This window comes from Dendrobates tinctorius, unplaced genomic scaffold, assembly GCF_039654945.1.
Source record: "Dendrobates tinctorius isolate UK_male_01 unplaced genomic scaffold, ASM3965494v1 ptg000196l, whole genome shotgun sequence".
In the NCBI taxonomy this organism is placed as follows: domain Eukaryota; kingdom Metazoa; phylum Chordata; class Amphibia; order Anura; family Dendrobatidae; genus Dendrobates; species Dendrobates tinctorius.
The window spans coordinates 6,437,501-6,459,276 of record NW_027361863.1 but is presented as its reverse complement, the minus strand read 5'-3'; the positions used below and the strand labels follow the sequence as shown (position 1 = coordinate 6,459,276).

At 43.9% G+C, this 21,776-nt stretch overlaps 1 protein-coding gene across 9 annotated transcripts in view; it reads right to left on the bottom strand.

Moving 5' to 3' along the window:
• The window catches only part of CRTAC1 (cartilage acidic protein 1), a 792,023-nt gene that overhangs the window by 55,748 nt on the left and 714,499 nt on the right, over window positions 1-21,776 (bottom strand). For all 9 annotated transcript variants that reach the window (XM_073552828.1, XM_073552833.1, XM_073552829.1 and 6 more), the window contains 3 exons: window positions 18,663-18,745; window positions 14,484-14,584; window positions 8,192-8,360 (listed from right to left, as the gene is read on the bottom strand). In XM_073552828.1, the coding sequence (XP_073408929.1) occupies window positions 8,192-8,360; window positions 14,484-14,584; window positions 18,663-18,745 (353 nt within the window). The remainder of the gene's footprint in view (window positions 1-8,191; window positions 8,361-14,483; window positions 14,585-18,662; window positions 18,746-21,776) is intronic.

Sequence of the window (21,776 nt, the reverse complement as noted above, 5' to 3'; positions counted from 1 at the left end):
CCCCGAGACATAAAAAAGCCAGGCAGGAGTTTGCCAAAACTTACCTGAAAAGCCTAAAACGTTTTGGAAGAATGTTCTCTGGTCAGATGAGACAAAGTAGAGCTTTTTGGGCAAAGGCATCAACATAGAGTTTACAGGAGAAAAAAAGAGGCATTCAAAGAAAAGAACACGGTCCCTACAGTCAAACATGGCGGAGGTTCCCTGATGTTTTGGGGTTGCTTTGCTGCCTCTGGCACTGGACTGCTTGACCGTGTGCATGGCATTAGGAAGTCTGAAGACTACCAACAAATTTTGCAGCATAATGTAGGGCCCAGTGTGAGAAAGCTGGGTCTCCCTCAGAGGTCATAGGTCTTCCAGCCGGACAATGACCCAAAACACACTTCAAAAAGCACTAGAAAATGGTTTGAGAGAAAGCACTGGAGACTTCTAAGGTGGCCAGCAATGAGTCCAGACCTGAATCCCATAGAACACCTGTGGAGAGATCTAAAAATGGCAGTTTGGAGAAGGCACCCTTCAAATATCAGGGACCTGGAGCAGTTTGCCAAAGAAGAATGGTCTAAAATTCCAGCAGAGCATTGTAAGAAACTCATTGATGGTTCCCGGAAGCGGTTGGTCGCAGTTATTTTGGCTAAAGGTTGTGCAACCAAGTATTAGGCTGAGGGTGCCAATACTTTTGTCTGGCCCATTTTTGGAGTTTTGTGTGAAATGATCAATGTTTTGCTTTTTTTGCTTCATTCTCTTTTGTGTTTTTTCATTTAAGACAAATTAAATGAAGATAAAAATACCAAAGAATTTGTATTTGTAATCATTTTCAGGAAGAAACTGAGTATTATCTGACAGAATTGCAGGGGTTCTTTATCCAACAATACTTTTGGCCACAACTGTATATATATATATATATATATATATATATATATATATATATATATAGTGGTGTAGTAACCACTGTGTCCACTAGGGGGCGCTGTGTGGATGTCTCAGGAGAAAGGATGAATGGCCATTATGTATCTCAAAGTGGGTGGCTTTGTCATGGAGACTTATGTGTTGATCAGCAGTGATACTGCTGAGGTGCTGCTTTAATGTGACAGGGAAAAGTCTCCAGGTAACTAGGGAGATGGGCGGGACAGTTACCTACAAACCCACCCAGGGGGTGTGTTTAAAGAACACTGTTGTAAAGAGTGTGTAAGTGCTTGAAGGACCTGTGATGAGGTCAAAGTCATGTGACCCTGTGGTCGTGGCTATGATCCATATAATGTGACAAGGGTAGGTCACATGTGGTGAATGCTGGGACCCGATTGGTCCAGTGTGGAAGGTCCCGCTGAGATGGAGCTTCCTGGCTAACAGCCTGTGAAGTGGCTGTGGTGAATGGCTGCACTTGTCTGAGAGTTCCCAGGGGAGGGAATGAACGTCTGCAGTAAGCTGAAGCAGCCATGAGGAAACCCGGACGTGGGTGAGATAAGTGAGGCTAAGACAGCCTGTATGCTGGACATTGTACAACCTGTGTGAACACAGGGTTTACAGAGTGAAACTCTGCCATGGATGCTCTGCTGTTTATATGAAGTTTTGTTGCTGCTGTGGGTTTATGATGTTGAGTAAACCGCATGGACTATGCTTGCTTTAAGGAAAATCTGTGCCGGATCTGATTTTGTGGCTGCTGAGCGAGTATCCCCTACCCAAATAACAGCGCTACCTCACAATATATATATATATATATATATATATATATATATATATATATATATAAACAAATAAATAAAGTACAAACATTTGTAAAAATGCAGGTGCAAAAAAAAAATTGCAACTCAATTTCCAAGAAACTTAGAGCGGCTTGTGGTCTTTTTCCTCACCATGGTTCCTGTTCGTTTTCATCTGCAACCTACACACTATGTAATGTAAGGCACAAAGTGGGAGGTGAGGAGCTCCATAAAGCCGAGGGCACCGGTGTAGGAGGAGTGGGCTGAGCACAGACAGAGGAGAGATTATACTTTACTGCCCTGAGGTGGAAGAACAGATAACAGGGTGAAGCTTACACATCTCATAATTCACCGCAGGGAAAATGTGGCCAGGGATGAAGGAGAAATCTGAATATCACTGCTGCAGCCATATGTAATAGCTTAGTAAGAAACATTCCTTTAAGTCCTGTTCACATATTACAGCACAGAGTGCTAGAAGAGGACTGTTTCTTCCTATAATCAGCTGGTGCAGGAAGACTTCTTGGCCAGGCAATGCTCCCTAAGATAAAGGAATGCAAAAAAGCTCTCCTCCAGTGAGGAATAAAGTTGTCTCCTAGCATCAACTAAAGGAAGTAGTGACAATACAAGTCAATATCCAACCCTTTATAATCATGACTTATCCTAGAAGTCTACCTTCTCCGTGTTTCGGGGTTCTTCCCCCTCATCAGTGCAGAGCAGGAGAAGATGGAATATTACGTTTGCTCCTTGCTGTGACTACTAACTGGTGTAGTTAAACGTCAAGAGTTGGTATGCCCATCAGGGAGAAAGAGTACTTTTCCATATGTTCCTGCTCTGCACTGATGAGGGCCAAAAACCCCGAAACATACTTCTTTAGATGTGTGTTTTTTTCCCTTGTTTAGAAGACTCCGTGTTTACCAAAATGCTGCAAGGCTTATATTGCTGTGCAGCTTTAAGACAGTCGATACCTTTATGTCCACAAATCGCTGATCCAGCGGAGAGAAATAGCGCTGTACTTCCAGGTCCTTAGGCTCCCTCTGGATGCTCCGCCTAGTGCCACCCTCCTCTGGTCGATTAACAGGTCATTGGCTGTAGCTCCTAGCATCAGCCGAGCACACGCATTACCGCTCCATTAATTGTGTATGGGACTGTGCGCTATACTCGTCCATCTCTGTCAGACCCATGAAGTATTTACAGTCATATGTAAAAGTTTGGGCACCCCTATTAATGTTAACCTTTTTTCTTCATAACAATTTTGGTTTTTGCAACAGCTATTTCAGTTTCATATATCTAATAACTGATGGACTCAGTTATATTTCTGGATTCAAATGAGGTTTATTGTACTAACAGAAAATGTGAAATCTGCATTTAAACAAAATTTGACCGGTGCAAAAGTATGGGCACCCTTATCATTTTCTTGATTTGAACTCTCCTAACTACTTTTTACTGACTTCCTGAAGCACTAAATTGGTTTTGTAACCTCATTGAGCTTTGAACTTCATAGCCAGGTGTATCAAATCATGAGAAAAGGTATTTAAGGTGGCCACTTGCAAGTAGTTCTCCTATTTGATTCTCCTATGAAGAGTGGCATCATGGGCTCCTCAAAACAACTCTCAAATGATCTGAAAACAAAGATTATTCAACATAGCTTTTCAGGGGAAGGATACAAAAAGTTGTCTCAGAGATTTAACCAGTCAGTTTCCACTGTGAGGAACATAGTAAGGAAATGGAAGAACACAGGTACAGTTCTTGTTAAGCCCAGAAGTGGCAGGCCAAGAAAAATATCAGAAAGGCAGAGAAGAAGAATGGTGAGAACAGTCAAGGACAATCCACAGACCACCTCCAAAGACCGGCAGCATCATCTTGCTGCAGATGGTGTCACTGTGCATCGGTCAACAATACAGCGCATGCATAACGCCTTTTTGTATGACCAAACAACTCAATCTTTGTTTCATCAGTCCACAGGACCTTCTTCCAAAATGTAACTGGCTTGTCCCAATGTGCTTTTTCCTACCTCAGGCGACTCTGTTTGTGGCGTGCTTGCAGAAACGGCTTCTTTCGCATCACTCTCCCATACAGCTTCTCCTTGTGCAAAGTGCGCTGTATTGTTGACCGATGCACAGTGACACCATCTGCAGCAAGATGATGCTGCAGGTCTTTGGAGGTGGTCTGTGGATTGTCCTTGACTGTTCTCACCATTCTTCTCGGCCTTTCTGATATTTTTCTTGGCCTGCCACTTCTGGGCTTAACAAGAACTGTACCTGTGTTCTTCCATTTCCTTACTATGTTCCTCACAGTGGAAACTGACTGGTTAAATCTCTGAGACAACTTTTTTTATCCTTCCCCTGAAAAGCTATGTTGAATAAACTTTGTTTTCAGATCATTTGAGAGTTGTTTTGAGGAGCCCATGATGCCACTCTTCATAGGAGAATCAAATAGGAGAACTACTTGCAAGTGGCCACTTTAAATACCTTTTCTCATGATTTGATACACCTGGCTATGAAGTTCAAAGCTCAATGAGGTTACAAAACCAATTTAGTGCTTCAGGAAGTCAGTAAAAAGTAGTTAGGAGTGTTCAAATCAAGAAAATGATAAGGGTGCCCATACTTTTGCACCGGTCAAATTTTGTTTAAATGCAGATTTCACATTTTCTGTTAGTACAATAAACCTCATTTGAATCCAGAAATATAACTGAGTCCATCAGTTATTAGATATATGAAACTGAAATAGCTGTTGCAAAAACCAAAATTGTTATAAAGAAAAAAGGTTAACATTAATAGGGGTGCCCAAACTTTTACATATGACTGTATGTGCATGCTCAACCACCGCTCCATTCAGATAGGGATCTTCAGAACCCCATTCTCAGATATGGTAGGGGTCCTATCGGTGATCAGCGGGGGTAGGTGTTGCCTTTCAAACATGGTGCAAACAGTTAACGGTATAGAGAAAATATACATAAAATTGAAAGAAAAATCCAATATCTGTTTGCACTTTTTGGGAGTATCTGCCCGGATGCTTTATTAATGGAGGTTTGGAAACAGTCAAAAATAAAAGTAAAACTGCCATGTAAAATGGTTAAAAATAGTTTTGGGGGCATTTTGGTGCAGTAAATGTACACTTCCTTTAATAAAATCCTCCATGTAAGAAAATTCCCTTATTGATAACGCACCTGAATAATAAAAACAGTAAAATAGGCCTTAAAGGTGTTGTAGGATTTGAAAAAAAAAAAAGTCTTCTTACTTCTAAAAAGCGTTCCATCCCTGAAGATGGAACTAAGCTGCAATATGCCACACAACCTATAATTTTTAGAAAACAGGTTTATTAGGGGCAAAACTTGAAAAAAAATCAATGTGCCGCTCACTATGTCCCAGCTATCAATGCCTTCCCCAAATGGCCCTTCAAGCACCGGGGCCTCGCAATTAACCCCAACCTTGCACTGTATATATCGGACATTTTGTGTAGTAGAGCAGGTAGTGAAGTACTGCCTGTGAACGCTGCTGCCTTTCCCAATTATCGATAATTCATCACCCCTAATGAAAGAAGCAGAAAGCCCCCCTCGGCTTGTGTGGTGGTGGGATATTAACTTCTTCCTCGCCTTCACTAACATATTACACATAGGCTGAGGTTACACAAGAACTCATCGCTGCGATCCAACGCATGAGTGCAAATTTCAAAGGCAGCAGAGCAGAATTTTTCATGTCAAGGGGTTCATATTTGTTCTTTAGTGGCTCATCGCTCTTCTTTCTCTCGGCTGCCTTATTGCCGATGAGGGGCTGCTAAGGGCTCCTGAAGATTGAGAATTTGGGCAGGTGGCATAGCTGAATCTGGTCACTCCCCGATGTTGCTAAGATAGCAGCTTTCCCTCTGTAGCATCGAAAAAGAAGGAAACTGACCAGCTTCAAAGCTCACAAGTTGTATAGTTAAGAGATTGCAAGCGCGTGCTCCATGCCTAGGAAGCTCAACGTCAGAGCCGGCTGTCAGTCTTTCCCAAGGGCGCGGTTACAGATGCCGCTCACTGTGCTCTAGGTGGTGAATGAGGCTGCGCAGGCCCTCTCCTATGACTGAAAGCTCAGGGCTGCCAGGACGTATAAATGTCATATCCTCCCAGTAGCAGGACTCTCTGTGCGAGTGCCAGGTAGGCTCAGAACACTGCAGATTAACCCAATATCTACAGGTTTTTTTTTTTTAAATATTTCATTGAAAACTTTTATAACATTTTACTGCTGCAGAGTTTCTGTAAGTCCTTCATCTCGCCGAAAAAATGTTACAAATCTGTCATAGCTGCTGCTGCTGATGGCTATGTCTTACTCCCCCTCCATTCTCACAGTGATAGCAGCAAGTAGAAGGCGGGGGTTGTACACAGATCTGCAGTGGAAGGGGAAAGTACATACAGTCTCAGGGAGGGCAGAAAAAAAAATAGCTGTAGACAAGGATGAAATCACTTAAAGAGAAAATAAATGCAGGATAGAAGTTGTGCTGATATATGAGCTACTGAACACAGCGGCACCCTGGATACAAACAGAGCTCACATCCAGCCTGTATTACTGGAGAGAAACTCCCACAACAGAAAAATCTGAAACTTTGATCAGGTTAAAAACTGTATACTATGAGTGAAGACTGCAGATGGAAATTAGTTGCAATTTTATCAACTAAAGTTAACCACGGTTATATTTACAGTTCATTTTTCCTATGTTAAAGAGTTTATTGCTTTCAAGCCTTTTGGTTGTCTTATAAAATCAGAAGCTCTATCACCAGTCATGTCCATAACACTCTATTTACCTGTCCCAAATAATGTTCTATTGGTGTCCATCAGGCTGATATATGGTGGCACGCATTTATTTAGAACCGTATAGAAATGATCAATCAAGTGCATTTTTCTATGTAAAAGCAACTCCTACAAAATTTTGCATATTGATGGTATTTCTAGTGCTGCATTCATGTACCGACAGTGATTCTGAGGCTGCATTCATGTATTGACAGTGGTTCTGGTGCTGCAATCATGTACTGATAATGGTTCTGGTGCTGCAATCATGTACTGATAGTGGTTCTGGCACTGCATTCATCTACTGATAGTGATTCTGGCACTGCATTCATGTACTGATAGTGGTTCTGGCAATGCATTCATGTACTGATAGTGGTTCTGGCACTGCATTCATGTACTGACTGTGGTTCTAATGCTGCATTCATGCAGTGATGGTGGTTATTGTGCTACATTCATGTACTGATGGTGGTTCTGGCACTGCATTCATGTACTAATAGTGGTTCTGGTACTGCATTCATGTACTGATAGTGGTTCTGGCACTGCATTCATGTACTGACTGTGGTTCTAATGCTGCATTCATGCACTGATGGTGGTTATTGTGCTACATTCATGTACTGATAGTGGTTCTGGCACTGCATTCATGTACTGATAGTGGTTCTGGCACTGCATTCATGTACTGATAGTGGTTCTGGCACTGCATTCATGTACTGACTGTGGTTCTAATGCTGCATTCATGCAGTGATAGTGGTAATTGTGCTACATTCATGTACTGATGGTGGTTCTGGCACTGCATTCATGTACTGACCGTGGTTCTAATGCTGCATTCATGCACTGATGGTGGTTATTGTGCTACATTCATGTACTGATGGTGGTTCTGGCACTGCATTCATGTGCTGACAATGGTTCTGATCCTGTAAAAATATAGCATTCCAATCCATGCTTCAAGGCCAGGTTACAACTTAAAAATCCTCAAAACTAGAGTATTGAAATCATGAGGTGGATATGCCAAGTTTCTGCTCTAAAAACATATAAGATAGGGTATGTTCACACTTATTTTTTGAATCAGAAACTGAGCAGAATCTCTCCAAATTCTCCTCAAATACTCAAAACTTGGTTCTGGTAATGTATTAATGTATTGGTGGTTCTGGTGATGTATTCATGCATTTATATAAGTACCCCTGTACATTTTTTGAGACATTTGTGATTGGTTCAGTATGGCAATGCGGTCCTTGGACATAATATATTGCGCACCCTTGCTCTAAAATTATAGTTTTGGGAAAGCTTGAGAGAAATCACTGCATAACTAAAATGTGTTAAAAGTAAACCCATATGATTGCGGTAATGGAAGCCATATTGTTCAACATTCCTAGAAGCTGCGATAACTCACTTTTGCTGTAGAACGACTCCCAGACTTTGCAGAGAAGTAATTTTTTTTTAAGCACTTTTGTGGTGTGATAGAAGTGACAGTGAGCATGTGCAACAAACACTACTATACACAGAGGTCGCACATGCTCAGTTCCACTCCACTCACACAGTAAATATGCTCAACTCCCAGGATTACAAGCATCAGACTGCATATGATCCTGTGCGGAGTGGTGGAGGCCCTTAGATAGCGGAGACCTTAGCGCATCTACCTCTTTTTCGTACACTAGATCATGGCTTCCTCTACTAGGCAACACAAAAATAGCTTATCTTCAGTGTGATAACAGAAAGGAGAAGAGAAGCCATCAATACTTACCGAGGCCAAAGTGGGCAACTGGTTCCATCTCACACAGGTATCCAGATCCACCGTCAATAATTCTTAGATGAGCCCCGCTTTTCTTGGTGTATAGTACCACTTTAGCACCTCGTGCAAAAGCACCATACCTGGTACGTGGTATCACTCTCAGCCAATTGTTTTTCAAGCCCTGAGAGACACAATAAGTCCAGTTAGTCCTGTAAGAACTAGGATGTAGCCAGAAACAGTCACCTAAATGCAGCCTGAATAAACTAAAACATCTAAACTCTGTGAGCTCAACATTTTTATTTTTCAACTTTTATTTTTCAAAGAATTCAAAATTTTAAAAAATAAATCATTATCGTAATTTTTATTTCAAAAATCAATAGGACACATGAAAATAATTGGGCACCTCTGGTCAAAATTACTGTTATTGTGAACAGTTAAGCAAGTGGAAAATGAAATGATCTCTAAAAGGCATAAAGCTAAAGATGACACATTTTCTTTGTATTTTAAGCCAAAAAATATATATTTTCATCTTTTACATTTTAAAAATTACAAAAAGGAAAATATGTCTATGCAAAAGTTTGTGCACCCTGCACGGTTAGTACCTAGTAGCACTCCTGTCACGATCCATTTTTGGATCTATGGCAGATTTTGCTTTGCATACTAAACCTTTTTTCCTTTCAGGCCATTGGGGGTTAATATCAGTTTTTCCCCCCCCGGTGGCTGCTGGTGTAATTGCATGGCTGGTCTGTTTGCTATGCAGGTGGTGACCACTCCCACTTCCTTTAAAAGGTCACCAGGTGCTGCAGCTAACATTTGGTGATACTTTTCCTCTTTGGGGACCAACCAAGCTGGAGTCAGGAGCTTGCTGAGTGCTGTGGAGCTTCAGCTATTACCTTGTTCTGGTGCCTAACTCTGCTGTGCGGTGCATTGCAGCAGAGAAAGCTAAGTTTTGTTTTTTAGTTGATTTAACCCCGAGGTGTCTGTCTTATCTTTCCTTTTGTTTTATTTGTGCAGTTCACTTTTTTCCCTGTCTCACCTCCTGGGGAGGGGGTTGGGGATATAGCTCAGGGCTAAACAGGAGATAGGGACAGGTCGGTGACTTGGGCCTCACTACCATCAAGTGTACCCCCAAGTTAAGGAAAGTCAGGGCACCCCCTTAGCCTGAGGGGCAGTTCAGGGACCCAGGTTCCTTGTCCCCTGTTTTCCCCACTACTGCCCCGTGACATTATCACCAACAGACACATTTTCTTCTCGTGAGGCATGGCCCAAAAGCAGGCCATTGCTCAACTGCTTTAGACCCTCACCGATGAGCTTAAGGTGCTGCGTGGTGCAGCAACTGCAGCAGTTGGTTGGGTTCTGGGCCTCGGCTCAGGTGCAGACTCAACCAGAGCCCAAGATATCTCTCCCTGACAGGTTTTCTGGAGGGAGAGATACATTTCTGGTTTTCAGGAGGCCTGTAAATTATACTTCAAGCTCCGCTCCCGTTCATCAGGGAGTGAGGAACAGTGTGTGGGGATTGTCTCTCTTCTCAAGGGTGATCCCCAATCCTGGGCCTTCTCACTGCCGACCGATTCGCCGTCTTTACGGTAGGTGGACGGGTTTTTTGCGGCTCTGGCACTGGTGTATGGAGATCCTGATGGTGTCTCCCTGGCAGAAACCTGACTCCGTAAGATCAAGCAGGGGGGCCGGCCTGCTGAGGAGTACTGCTCAGAGTTCAGGAGGTGGGCCACTGACACACAGTGGAATGACCCTGCCTTTAGGAGTCATTTTGTGCAGGGTCTGTCCCCAAAGTTGCAGGATACTCTGGTGCAGTACGCTGCCCCCAGGTCGTTGGAGGCAGCCATATCCCTTGCCATCCGGTTGAATAGACGCCTCACCAAATGTGCCCCCCGTAGTCCTTGCTAGGGAGGAGGAACACCTGAACAGTCGGAGGAACCCATTCAGGTGGGAGTAGTTGGTTCCCAACGGGTTTGCCTGCGGTTCGCCGTGGTGTGGGTGCATGTTTTTACTGTGGGCAGACTGGTCATTTCATTGCAGTCTGCCCAGCTCGCGCCAAAATACCTGTTCCATCTAAAAAGCCGCATCCCCCTGGTCCGGTGGAGGGAGGCAACCAGGGAGTGTATATTTCCTCAATTTCTTCCCCTCAGTGTACCCTGTCTGCGGAAGTGGTGGTTGGTGGGGTAAGTGAGGGTATGCCGCTGCTTGTAGACAGTGGAGCAGGAGTCAGTCTGGTGAATGCTCACTTTGTCCAGACCCATGGCCTGAGGTGTAGGACGCTAGCCAAGCCCCTAAGCCTCCAGGCCATTGACTCTGTCCCACTTAGCCAGGGGAGGTTGACCCAAGTCGTGGATAATATACATTTGCATATAACAAAAACAAAGAAAAAGATAGGCCATAAAAGGGGGATCACCACAAACCAGGAGATAGCGTATACATCTGCGTATAGGGACTCATCATGGAGAGTCCCTGTCATGCTACATCTTGGGGGGGAATGCCAACACCCATCGTTTTAGGCCTCCCTTGGTCGAAAAAACACAACCCGGTCATAGATTGGCGGTCCAGGGAAGTAGTCAGCTGCGGCCAGTTGTGTGAGGGCTTCTGCCCAAGGGCTACTGTCTCTGTCGTCATTCTACAACCATCCCCTTCTTCTCCAGTGGGGGCAGCAGAGGTGCTGCCAGGGAGTAGGGGCAAGTCTCAACCCTCACCACATGCTAACCCTAAGTGTCAGAGTTCTCTTAGGAGGAAGGGTCAGAGGAGGGTGGTGGTTCCTTCTGTGCATTGTGGGGGTGTCAGGGTGATGACACAGGGGGACGCCTCTGTCAGTTCCTTGAAGAGTTCACCGTCTTGTGGCAAACATGTGTGTGGCAATAAATGTTCAGGTCCGAACCTGTGTGTGTGTGAACAAATATGTATTGGTGTCCACCAAAAATATCCGGTGGAAGTGTGCTGCTGGGGTCTGGAATTCTTAGGTGATCGGGCCGTATCGGGTGTCGGCCATTCTCAGCCCGGGGACTTACCAGCTGGAGTTACCCCCAGTAATGCCCATATACAACTCGTTCCCCAGGTCGGCGCTCTGGAGATTTGTGGCACCTACGGAGCATACGTTATTGTCACTTCCATCAGTCTGCGTTTGCCATAAACCTGAGAGTCAGGTGACTGCCGGGGTGAACTCTGATGGATCGAGGCGTCCTCACCGTAGGTCGTTTTCTGGCGAGGTGTGGTGTTGAGGGTCCAGAGGCCCCTCATTGTAAGGGGGGTACTGTCACAATCCATTTTTGGATCTATGGCAGATTTTACTTTGCATATTAAACCTTTTTTCCTTTCAGGCCATCTGGGGTTAATATCAGTTTTCCCCCCCGGTGGCTGCTGGTGTAATTGCATGGCTGGTCTGTTTGCTATGCAGGTGGTGACCACTCCCCCTTCCTTTAAAAGGTCACCAGGTGCTGCAGCTAACGTTTGGTGATACTCTTCCTCTTTGGAGACCAACCAAGCTGGAGTCAGGGGCTGGCTGAGTGCAGTGGAGCTTCAGCTATTACCTTGTTCCGGTGCCTGACTCTGCTGTGCGGTGCATTGCAGCAGAGAAAGCTAAGTTTTGTTTTTTAGTTGATTTAACCCCGAGGTGTCTGTCTGGTCTTTCCTTTTGTTTTATTTGTGCAGTTCATTTTTCCTTGTCTCACCACCTGAGGAGGGGATTGGGGGTTTAGCTTAGGGCTAAACAGGAGATAGGGACAGGTCGGTGACTTGGGCCTCACTACCATCAAGTGTACCCGTAAGTTAAGGAAAGTCAGGGCACCCCCTTAGCCTGAGGGGCAGTTCAGGGACCCAGGTTCCTCGTCCCCTGTTTTCCCACCACTGCCCCGTGACAACTCCCCTTTGAAAGTATCACCGCTTGTAATTGCTTTTTGTAGCCAGACAAGAGTCATTCAATTATTTGAGGGACTTTCATCCATTCTTCCTTGGAGAATTCCTCCAGTTCTGTGAGATTCCAGGGTGGTCTTGCATCCTCTACTATTTTGAGGTCTAGACACAGATTGTCAATGATGTTTAGATCAGGGGACTGTGAGGGCCATTGTAAAACCTTCAGCTTGGGTCTTTTGAGGTCATCTATTGTGGATTTTGACGGGTATTTAGGATCATTATCCATTTGTAGAAGCCATCCATTTTTCAGCTTCAGATTATTTACAGATGGTGCTATATTTGCATCAAGAATTTGTTGAAATTTCATTGAATCCATTCTTCCCTCTCAATGTGCCATTGGGATGATCTTTTGTTGAAATTCTGTTCCTTTTTTTCTCTTGACATTCCTGTGATCATTGTGGCCAAAGAGTTCGATTTTAACATCATTAATCCACAGAATTTTTTTCCTAAATGCATCAGGCTTGTTTAGATGTTCTTTTGCATACTTCTGACGCTGAATTTTATGGTGAGGATGCAGGAGAGGTTTTCTTCTGATAACTCTTCTATGAAGGCTATATTTGTGTAAGGTGTCTCTGAACAGTAGAACAATGTACTACAACTCCAGAGTCTGCTAAATATTTCTGAAGGTCTTTTGCAGTCAAGTGAAGGTTCTGATTTGACTCTGTAGCTACCCTACAAGCAGTTCTCACTGAAATTGTGCTTGGTCTTCCAGACATTATCTTGACCTTCACTGTTCCTGTTAATTGCTATTTCTTAATTACATTTCGAACCGCATAGAGAGCAACTTGAAAACAATTCTTACAGCCTTCTCCTGCTTTGTGGGCCTCCACCATTTTAATTTTCAAAATGCTAGACAGCTGCTTAGAAGAACCCATGGCTGCTGTTTTTTGGCACAAGTAATAGTAATAAACTCGTTAGAGCTCCACGGCCCAATAAGTGCTGTGACCATAGTAGGATGGCAATCCTTTCCACGTCTATGTAACCAGTCACCCATCTGGTTTTCATTTAGGGTCATGGGGGAGTTTAGTACAGCTACACATTAGAAACATTTAGTATGAGCAGGCTTTCCCCCAAATAGCTCTTCCAATCTAAGCACAAGAGATGGGGCAACTTCCCTGGGAAAATGAAAAGTTGCCTAGTGGCTAAAACTTTTTGGCCACTGAGAGTAGCTGTGACTAACTATAGAGGAGGCCTAACGCGTCTCGTTACGATTCTTGCAGGGCAGCGAGGAGTCTCTTGGTGACATCTCCTACTCCATTCATCGCATTAGTCTGTCTAGACCATAAACAACAGTCTGCAATAGTAATTTGTTCTAATCCAGTTATCTACCCAGTGGGCTGTGCGATCCTGAAAAAAGTGAAAAAATCATTGAAGCTGATGGAGAAAAAGTTATTAAGTATAACCGTGCGGCACAACCTGAACTAAGAGGTAATTCTGATCTTCCAGTATTGATGAAATCTGCTCTGAGGTTAAACTTGGTAATTGCTCATGGACCGGCAAAGTTACGACCAGCAAAATGTGTGCTCCATGCGAATCCAGTATGTGGCAAAGCTTGTTTCTTGCAGCAAGGCATCATGTCTACTTCACCCGGTGGAAAGAGGGTCAGGTGATCTTAGTTCTCTCAATACGTAGGCTTCCCAGAGGTAGAGCCAATATGCCATAAATACCTGGTATGAGATGGGGGAACCCTTTAATCCTGTACTGAGCACTCCATCAGTATGGTAGTGTTTCCAAACCAGAAACAGGAAATACCCTTCGTAAAAGGAGCAGGACCTCCGGGACCCCCACTGATCCTGAGTCCGTTGCCGATACTGATTTTTTTGATGGCAAAAAAAACTGTGCAGATGAGAGCAATGCTGTACAAAGAGTAGACAGGGGTAAGACAGAGCTGCAACTCCTTCATTCTCAAGATGGGTGAAGGTCCCATTCAGGGGTCATTCAAATCATGGGTCAAATTCCCTCCCCAGAGGCTCTCTCAGGGCTTACGTGTGGAGTCCTGGAAAACGGGATTAAGATGTTTGTGCTGAAGGGGTCATTGACTTTAATGGCGCACCATGTGCTCTGTCGGACATCATTTTCTGCAGAATCCATCTATTCGAGGCCGCCACCAAAATGTGGTCAACTGCGCTTTAGGGCCCGTCTCAAAATGTCCCCAAAGGCGGACCACCTGTTTAATGTCTCCAGCCCCAGCCCTGGAACTATCTATTGAGAACAAACTATTTAAAGTGCTCGATCTGTTTTTTTCTGATGAATGATCATAGATTAGATGGTTGGCTGACCCCTCCAAAATCTTAAGATGTGGCCAACACCAGTCTAATATTCGTGGCCACCTTTAGCCTTTCATCGCCAACTTGTTTCCCAGTATCAAATAATAATGAAAATTTACCTGCTTCCCTTTAAAGACAGATATAGGTTGTGCCATGGACTCCCCGTGGGATAAGATTAGGTCCAGCATGCCATCTCCATCGAAATCAGTCACAGCGCCCCCTATAGATATAGAAAAAAATAACAGCCGGTGAACCAACCTAGTGTCACTGCCTGCCCTACAATGTAAGCCATAACAACTCGTAAAAGTGCATTTTCCATAAGGGGGATCATGCTGAGCCCAGGAAACAGATCCCCCTCAACCAAATTGTTTTTCCAGTTATATACAGTGCTCAGCATAAATGAGTACACCCCCTTTGACACCTAAGAGTTTACTGAACACAAGAACAATTTCTAACAATATATAAACAGTTTACAGTGACATAAAACAATAAAAAAAAATCAAACTTGCCCCTTCGGTCCCCATTCTATCACTTCTCGATCCCCCACCAGTCTCTGTACTTGCTGTTGCAAGACCACTGAGCCCAATGAGTGATTGCAGTAGTCATAATGACATGTGTGAAATCATCGCTGCAGGAAACTGAGACCAGTGAGGACATCAGGGCAGTAGCAATGGATGAGAATGGGGGAGTAGAGGTGGGAAAATTAAATAGGTGACCTTTCTTTTTTAACAAACTTTCCGTCTGTAGTCTTATTTTTTATCTTAATATTCCTAAAATCTTCTTTAACTATAAATACTGTACTTTCTGGCTTAAAGCGGACCTGTCACTAAATGTTACAATACAAACTGCATGTATTATTATATACTGTAGATCTCTTAGACCTGAAGACCTGATGCATCCAGCATGCTTAATGGGAAAATCCAAGTCAGATTCAATGTTTAATCATTCTGAAAATTTATGTTAGCCCACCTAGGATGACTGACAGCTTCCCAATGCCCCTCCTCCCTGCTGTTGCAGAATCTCTGTCCAACTAAACTAAATTACAGCTTCTCAGTGCCCTACCTCCCTGCTGAACACACGTAACCAGACTGAAAGCTCCTCAGTGTCCCTCCCCCTGCTGCTACCGAATCACTGCCCACCTAATCAGACTGAAAGCTCCTCAGTGTCCCACCCCCCTGCTGCTTCTGTATCACTGCCCATCTAACCAGACTGAAAGCTCCTCAGTGTCCCTCCCCCTGCTGCTACCGAATCACTGCCCACCTAACCTGACTGAAAGCTCCTCAGTGTCCCTCCCCCCTGCTGCTTCTGCATCACTGCCCACCTAACCAGACTGAAAGCTCCTCAGTGTCCCTCTCCCCTTGCTGCTACCGAATCACTGCCCACCTAACCTGACTGAAAGCTCCTCAGTGTCCCTCCCCCCTGCTGCTTCTGCATCACTGCCCACCTAACCTGACTGAAAGCTCCTCAGTGTCCCTCTCCCCTTGCTGCTACCGAATCACTGCCCACCTACTCAGACTGAAAGCTCCTCAGTGTCCCTCCCCCTGCTGCTTCTGCATCATTGCCCACCTAATCAGACTGAAAGCTCCTCAGCATCCCTCCTCCCAACTACTAGAAGCTCTGTCCACCTAGTCTGATTGACAACTCCTCTATGTCCCTTCCTCTTGCTACTAAATCTCTCCCACATAGACTCAATGGAGGCTCCTTAAAGTCCATCCTCCTAGCTGCTGGCATCTCCACCCACCTACCCTGATTGACAATTTCTCAGTGTTCCTCCTCCCTGCTGCTGCATCTCCATCTCCCTATCCTTACCGACAGCTCTTCAGTGTTCCTCCTCCCTACAGCTGAATCTCTGCCCACCTAACCGGATTGCCTGTCTCATAGTGCCTCTCCTACTGCTGAGATCTCACAATGCTCAGTGCAAGCCGCAGCTGTCAGTCAGGCAGGGTGGGGAGAGATGGAAGGTTTTTGGTTTGACAAAGTTGTCAGCTCTCTCGGTCTGGTCAATAGCGCCTCCACTACTTGACCACTGGATGTTGATAGACTGTGCTGGTAATATTCCTACAACCCTACCGCCACCCAATAATTAACCAGTTATATGCACTCCAAAAATGTGTCCGTGACCAATACATACCATGACTCCACTCCCTTCCCCCAGTTTTTACGCTCACATTATTATAGGACCTTATGGAGATCTTGATTCGGGTTAATAGAACCAGAGGTGATCGGAGGAAGCAGCCGTCATATTGACCCTGATATAAGGTCTTATTATGAAATTGTTTGGATCGGCGAGATAAACCCGGAGGGGCCACTTTAATTATCATCCTGCAGATAAGACCTGGCACCAGGGGCGAGAACAATGAAGATGTATGAAGGGCAAGGCTCGAACATTACAATGTCACCGAAAAGTCATCTTCTAGATTTCATTTCCTTATCAATAGTATCATCAACATCATCGCCATTCTCTGCGCTGACGACCCCGGGATAATTAACATTCCTGCGCACAGAGTCCTGACTATATCGCTATCAGCCTTGTATGTTCTGCCGTCTCTTCAAGAACTTGAGCCTCTAATTGCGATTCTGTGCAGAAGTCGGGATTAGGAACAACATTTTTTGTACAAGAAATCACCCTAAATGTTACATATCAAAGCCGAGCCTCAGCGACGGGGGCATTACAAGCTCTGAAAATCAGCACACTCCAGGGATTAATGCTTGACATAAGGATTGAGAGGAGTGACATTGGCAGACTGCGCTGCAGCGCGGCGCTGGTTAATACTGGAGGAGACCAGTAATGAAATCTGCAAATATTTGTTTATTTTTATAAATAAACTGGAAACTAATTTACAATTCTCTACTGCCACCTGCTGGAGAAATGGAGGAATTACACCAATGACTGAAGAAAAGAAGAGAATTAAATCCAAATTAGTTCAGCTTTTATTACGGAAATATTAAATAGATCTTCTTATACATTTATAGGAATTATTTGTGAATGGTATTATATTACTTTTTTGAAATACTGAAAAGCCTGTGTAAACAAAATTTCTATGGCAGGAAATAGTACATGTCCATGAAAAAATCAATCAATCAATCAATCAATCAAATTTATTATCGCCAAGTACATATTACATATATACAAGGAATTCTTTGTGGCAAAGAGGCAACATAATATATAACAACAGATACAACAAGTAACATCTAACAAGACAGATACAGTATAAATAAACATAAAATACATTACTGTCCAGCAATGATAGAAATGCAAAAATGCATCACTGACCACCAGGGACTGAAATGCTCCATGAACCACTGACCATCAAGAACAGAAATGTGCCATGCACCACTGACCACCAGGGACAGAAATGAGCCATGCACTACTGACCACCAAGGACATAAATGCTCCATGCACTACTCACCACCAGGGACAGAAATGCTCCATGCACCACTGACCACCAGGGATAGAAATGCTCCATGAACCACTGACCCCCAGGGACAGAAATGCTCCATGCACCACTGACCATCAGGGACAGAAATGATCTATGCACCCCTGACCACTAGGGATAGAAATCTTCCATGCACCACTGACCACCAGGACACAAATGCTCTATGCACCACTGACCACCAGGGACAGAAATGCTCCATGCACCACTGACCATCAAGGATAGAAATACTCCATGCACCACTGACCAACAGGGACAGAAATTATGCATGCACCACTGACCACTAAGGAGATAAATGCCCCATGCACCACTGACCACCAGGGACATAAATGCTAAAACACTGACTAACAGGGAAAATAATTAATTCTAAATGCAATACTGACTTCCAGGAAAAGAGATGCTACATGTACCTCTGACCACCTGGGACATCAATTTTATAATGCATTACTGACCACCAGACATACTACACGCACCACTGACCACCAGGGACAGAAAGTGTAAAATTTGCCACTGTAATTCCAGACACAAATCACGGACAGCGGTGTTTCATCAAGGACGGCAGACATGTATTTTTTTAATACTGCACAATCCCTTTAAAAGTAGAATATTCTGACAAAAAATAGAAAATCCTGACAAATTCTACTGCTAGACAGGAAAGTGGTCACCACCAGCAAGGAGACAGGACTTCATTGTAGACCAAGATGGAGCCAGTGGCCAGATACGGTCCTACAGCCAACCCCATACTTTCCTTAAGGCGTGGATCTGGATTGTCTTATGTGATACTTATTTTTTTTTATAGAAACATCCTTAAACTGCACAAAACAAGAATTAGGAAACAACTATACAATAATGTTCCCAACTCACCGGTTCCCCTTCCTTCTGGTTCTGAAGCATCTCCTGGATTGAGTTCCTCCATGTAAGGATCTGCATGTTCCCGACGTCCAACTCTACGAGGAACAGATATAGGCACCCTCAGTGGTCACAGTAACTTCAGATAATATTGTGGGGGTTTGTAGTGTGTTATGGAAATGTCATCTGGTTCCTTAAACTCTCCATAACACTATTCACAAAGGGAGGAACATATGAGCCATTATTATCTGGATAAGGGCCAGGTTCTAGAACATACTACTGGGGTGCAGTTTTCTCCTATGAGAAGAAAGATCCCAAGAGACAAAACGCTGGTCAGGGGACAGATGTTCCTTTTCTGTAAAGGAATATGGAGGCACAGGAGCCGCTATCACATGGTCACTGCGATAAAAGCAAGCAGGTAAGGACTGGTGGACATCAAGGTTTTGTCTAAAGACCAAACCACAGGGAAATACACACGTTATGGGCATCATGGCACAGGACAAAGCATGTCAGTGGTAGAGTTGAGCGACTTTGGTCAGATCGGGTTTCGTGAAACCCGAATGAAACAAAATTTGAGTTGGATGAAACTGGTCCGACTAGGGCAAAAAAAGTCGGAGCTTCTTCCGAAACCCGACCCCAATGCAAGTCAATGGGGAATGTCATCCACTCAATACAGACTTTTATTTCCCATTGACTTGCATTGGGGTCGGGTTTCGGAAGAAGCTCCGACTTTTTTTGCCCTAGTCGGACCAGTTTCATCCGACTCAAATATTGTTTCATTCGGGTTTCACGAAACCAGATCCGACCAAAGTCGCTGAACTCTAGTCAGTGGCACAAAACCACAGATGGAACAAATGGACATCAGGGATTACAAGTTAGTCTTTCTTCTAGGCTCAGCATAGCCTAAGATTAGTGGTTTCAAAGGGAACCTGTCACCTGATTCATGTTCCCCAAACCACAAGCAGCATTATTGCAGCCATGTATATTTTTCTTTTAAATGACAAACATCCAGCCGGGAACCATAGCCAAATATGAGACTTTTTCCAGCCAACCGGCTTTCCCGGCCAGCCGTTTTTTCCCAGCACTGCTGCAGGTGATTAACAGGTCGCTCCCATAGCGAGAGACCTGTCAATCACCTAGAGAGGGGATGGGAGAAGGCGGCCTAGGACAGTACTAGAAATATTTTTCTCTTAAACGACAAACATCCAGCTGGGAACCATAGACAAATATCAGACTTATTCCAGCCGGCCGGCTTTCACGGCCAGCCATTTTTTCCCAGCACTGTTGCAGATGATTGACAGGTCACTCCCATAGCGAGAGACCTGTCAATCACCTAGAGAGGAGAGAAGGGGGAAGCAGCCTAGACCTGTACTGAAAATTGTCTGGTCATGGACTGTGATCCATGGCCTGATCTGTACAGTCTATCCTTTCTGAAACACCCGAAAAAACAAAACCCGGTTGCAATCGTGCAACCAAACTCTGATTCATGCTGCCCACAGTTTAGGGAGCATGAATTAGCTGACAGGTTCTCCAAATAGAGAACAATGCTCTTTGGGCATTTACCCACTGTTTCAAAGTTATGAGGACACTTCTCTATTACCCCAAATTTCCTGACAATGGGTTTTCAAATAAAACAACTCCTTTAATATCAGTATCCTCAGCAATTAGAAAGAGTGGAAAATGACTCCATGCATTGTATGGATTGCCTATACATTTAAATGAGAACAGTGTAATACTTGACTTCACCTGCAGGGGCACTGCAGGCAGTATAAATCCTTGATGCTGAGTTCTTTTCAGATTTTAGCTGATCGCTTGGAGTCCCAACATCAAGTGATCAGCTTACGGGACTGTCAAAAGTGCAGTAGGGGTAAGTTTTGACATTAAACCCTTGACGTTGAGTTCGAGAAGCTTATATCACACCCAAGGACCTATTTAAATAAAGTCATGAGACCCCATATGGGATATGTGATCTGTTTCTATTTGCAGGTGATTCATGAAATATCCTTTAAGATTAGGTCCGGATTTTAATTGTATGGCTTTTGCTGTCGGCTCCGAATTCCAGAGCGTCGGCATTAAAGTCATTAAAAAATGTTAATTTGTGTGTATTTTATGTCATTATTTGACAGTTTTATGATCAGCTGCATTTCTGGAAAGATGATAGAGCGTAGGGGCTGCAGCGGCGTGATTGAAAACAGGCAATTACCGGCGCCATTATGTGCCGAGCATTACTATCTTACGAGCTGCATTACATCCTTTAATGTGCCAGTGTAAAATGAAGATAGGGCAGGCCATTATTCTTTGTTACAATGAAACTCTGGATCAAACCGCTGACAATTACAGATCACAACAACGAGTCGGCCATGTTTTTTTTCTTTGTTTTTTTTTTAGCCAAGTCTATTCTATTTAAATAACAGCCTTTTATAGATGGCTCCAAAACGCGTCGTGTCATGGAACAAGTAAATACAGTTTTTAAGTCATTTCCAACTCATTAGAATGATATTTCTTACTAGTTAGGAGTTAGTATATTAGCACAGTCCCGCCCGAGTGAGGGGACCCTGCAGCCGCTCGGTAGTCAGCATCATTAAAGGGGGATCTGTGAATATAAATATATAGCAATGCAATAAGACCAAGACCGCCATCCTGCCCATTGATCAGCTTCCACCACAAGCCGTTTGTAGTTTGCCTGGAGCGCATCCATCGTCTAGGAGTCAGGACGTGAGAGGGTCCCAGGGGTCCCATAGACTGCGCAGACCATAGTCTAATAAATCTGAATCCAAATATCTGAAGGTTAAAGGACACAAAACATAGCAATAAAATAAAAAATAAAATAAGTCCTTGGGTCGTCCGTTGTAGAATATTTATAGAATTGTTCAATACATTTTCTGTGTCAATTCCTTGTGATTTTCAAGATCTCTGCTTGCGTCATTGTTCATTTCCAGTGGATGCAGATCTGTCCTGGTCATTGATTGGTCCATGGTACATGGCTCGTTACAGGTACAAGCACCCATCACATGACGTGGAGTACGAAAAAAGCCATACAAGGAACTTTTTCAAAAATTGGATATAGTACTTTTTAAAAAGGGTTCATGTAAAGAGACTTTATTAGTCAGACTTAAAGGGGTTGCCCAG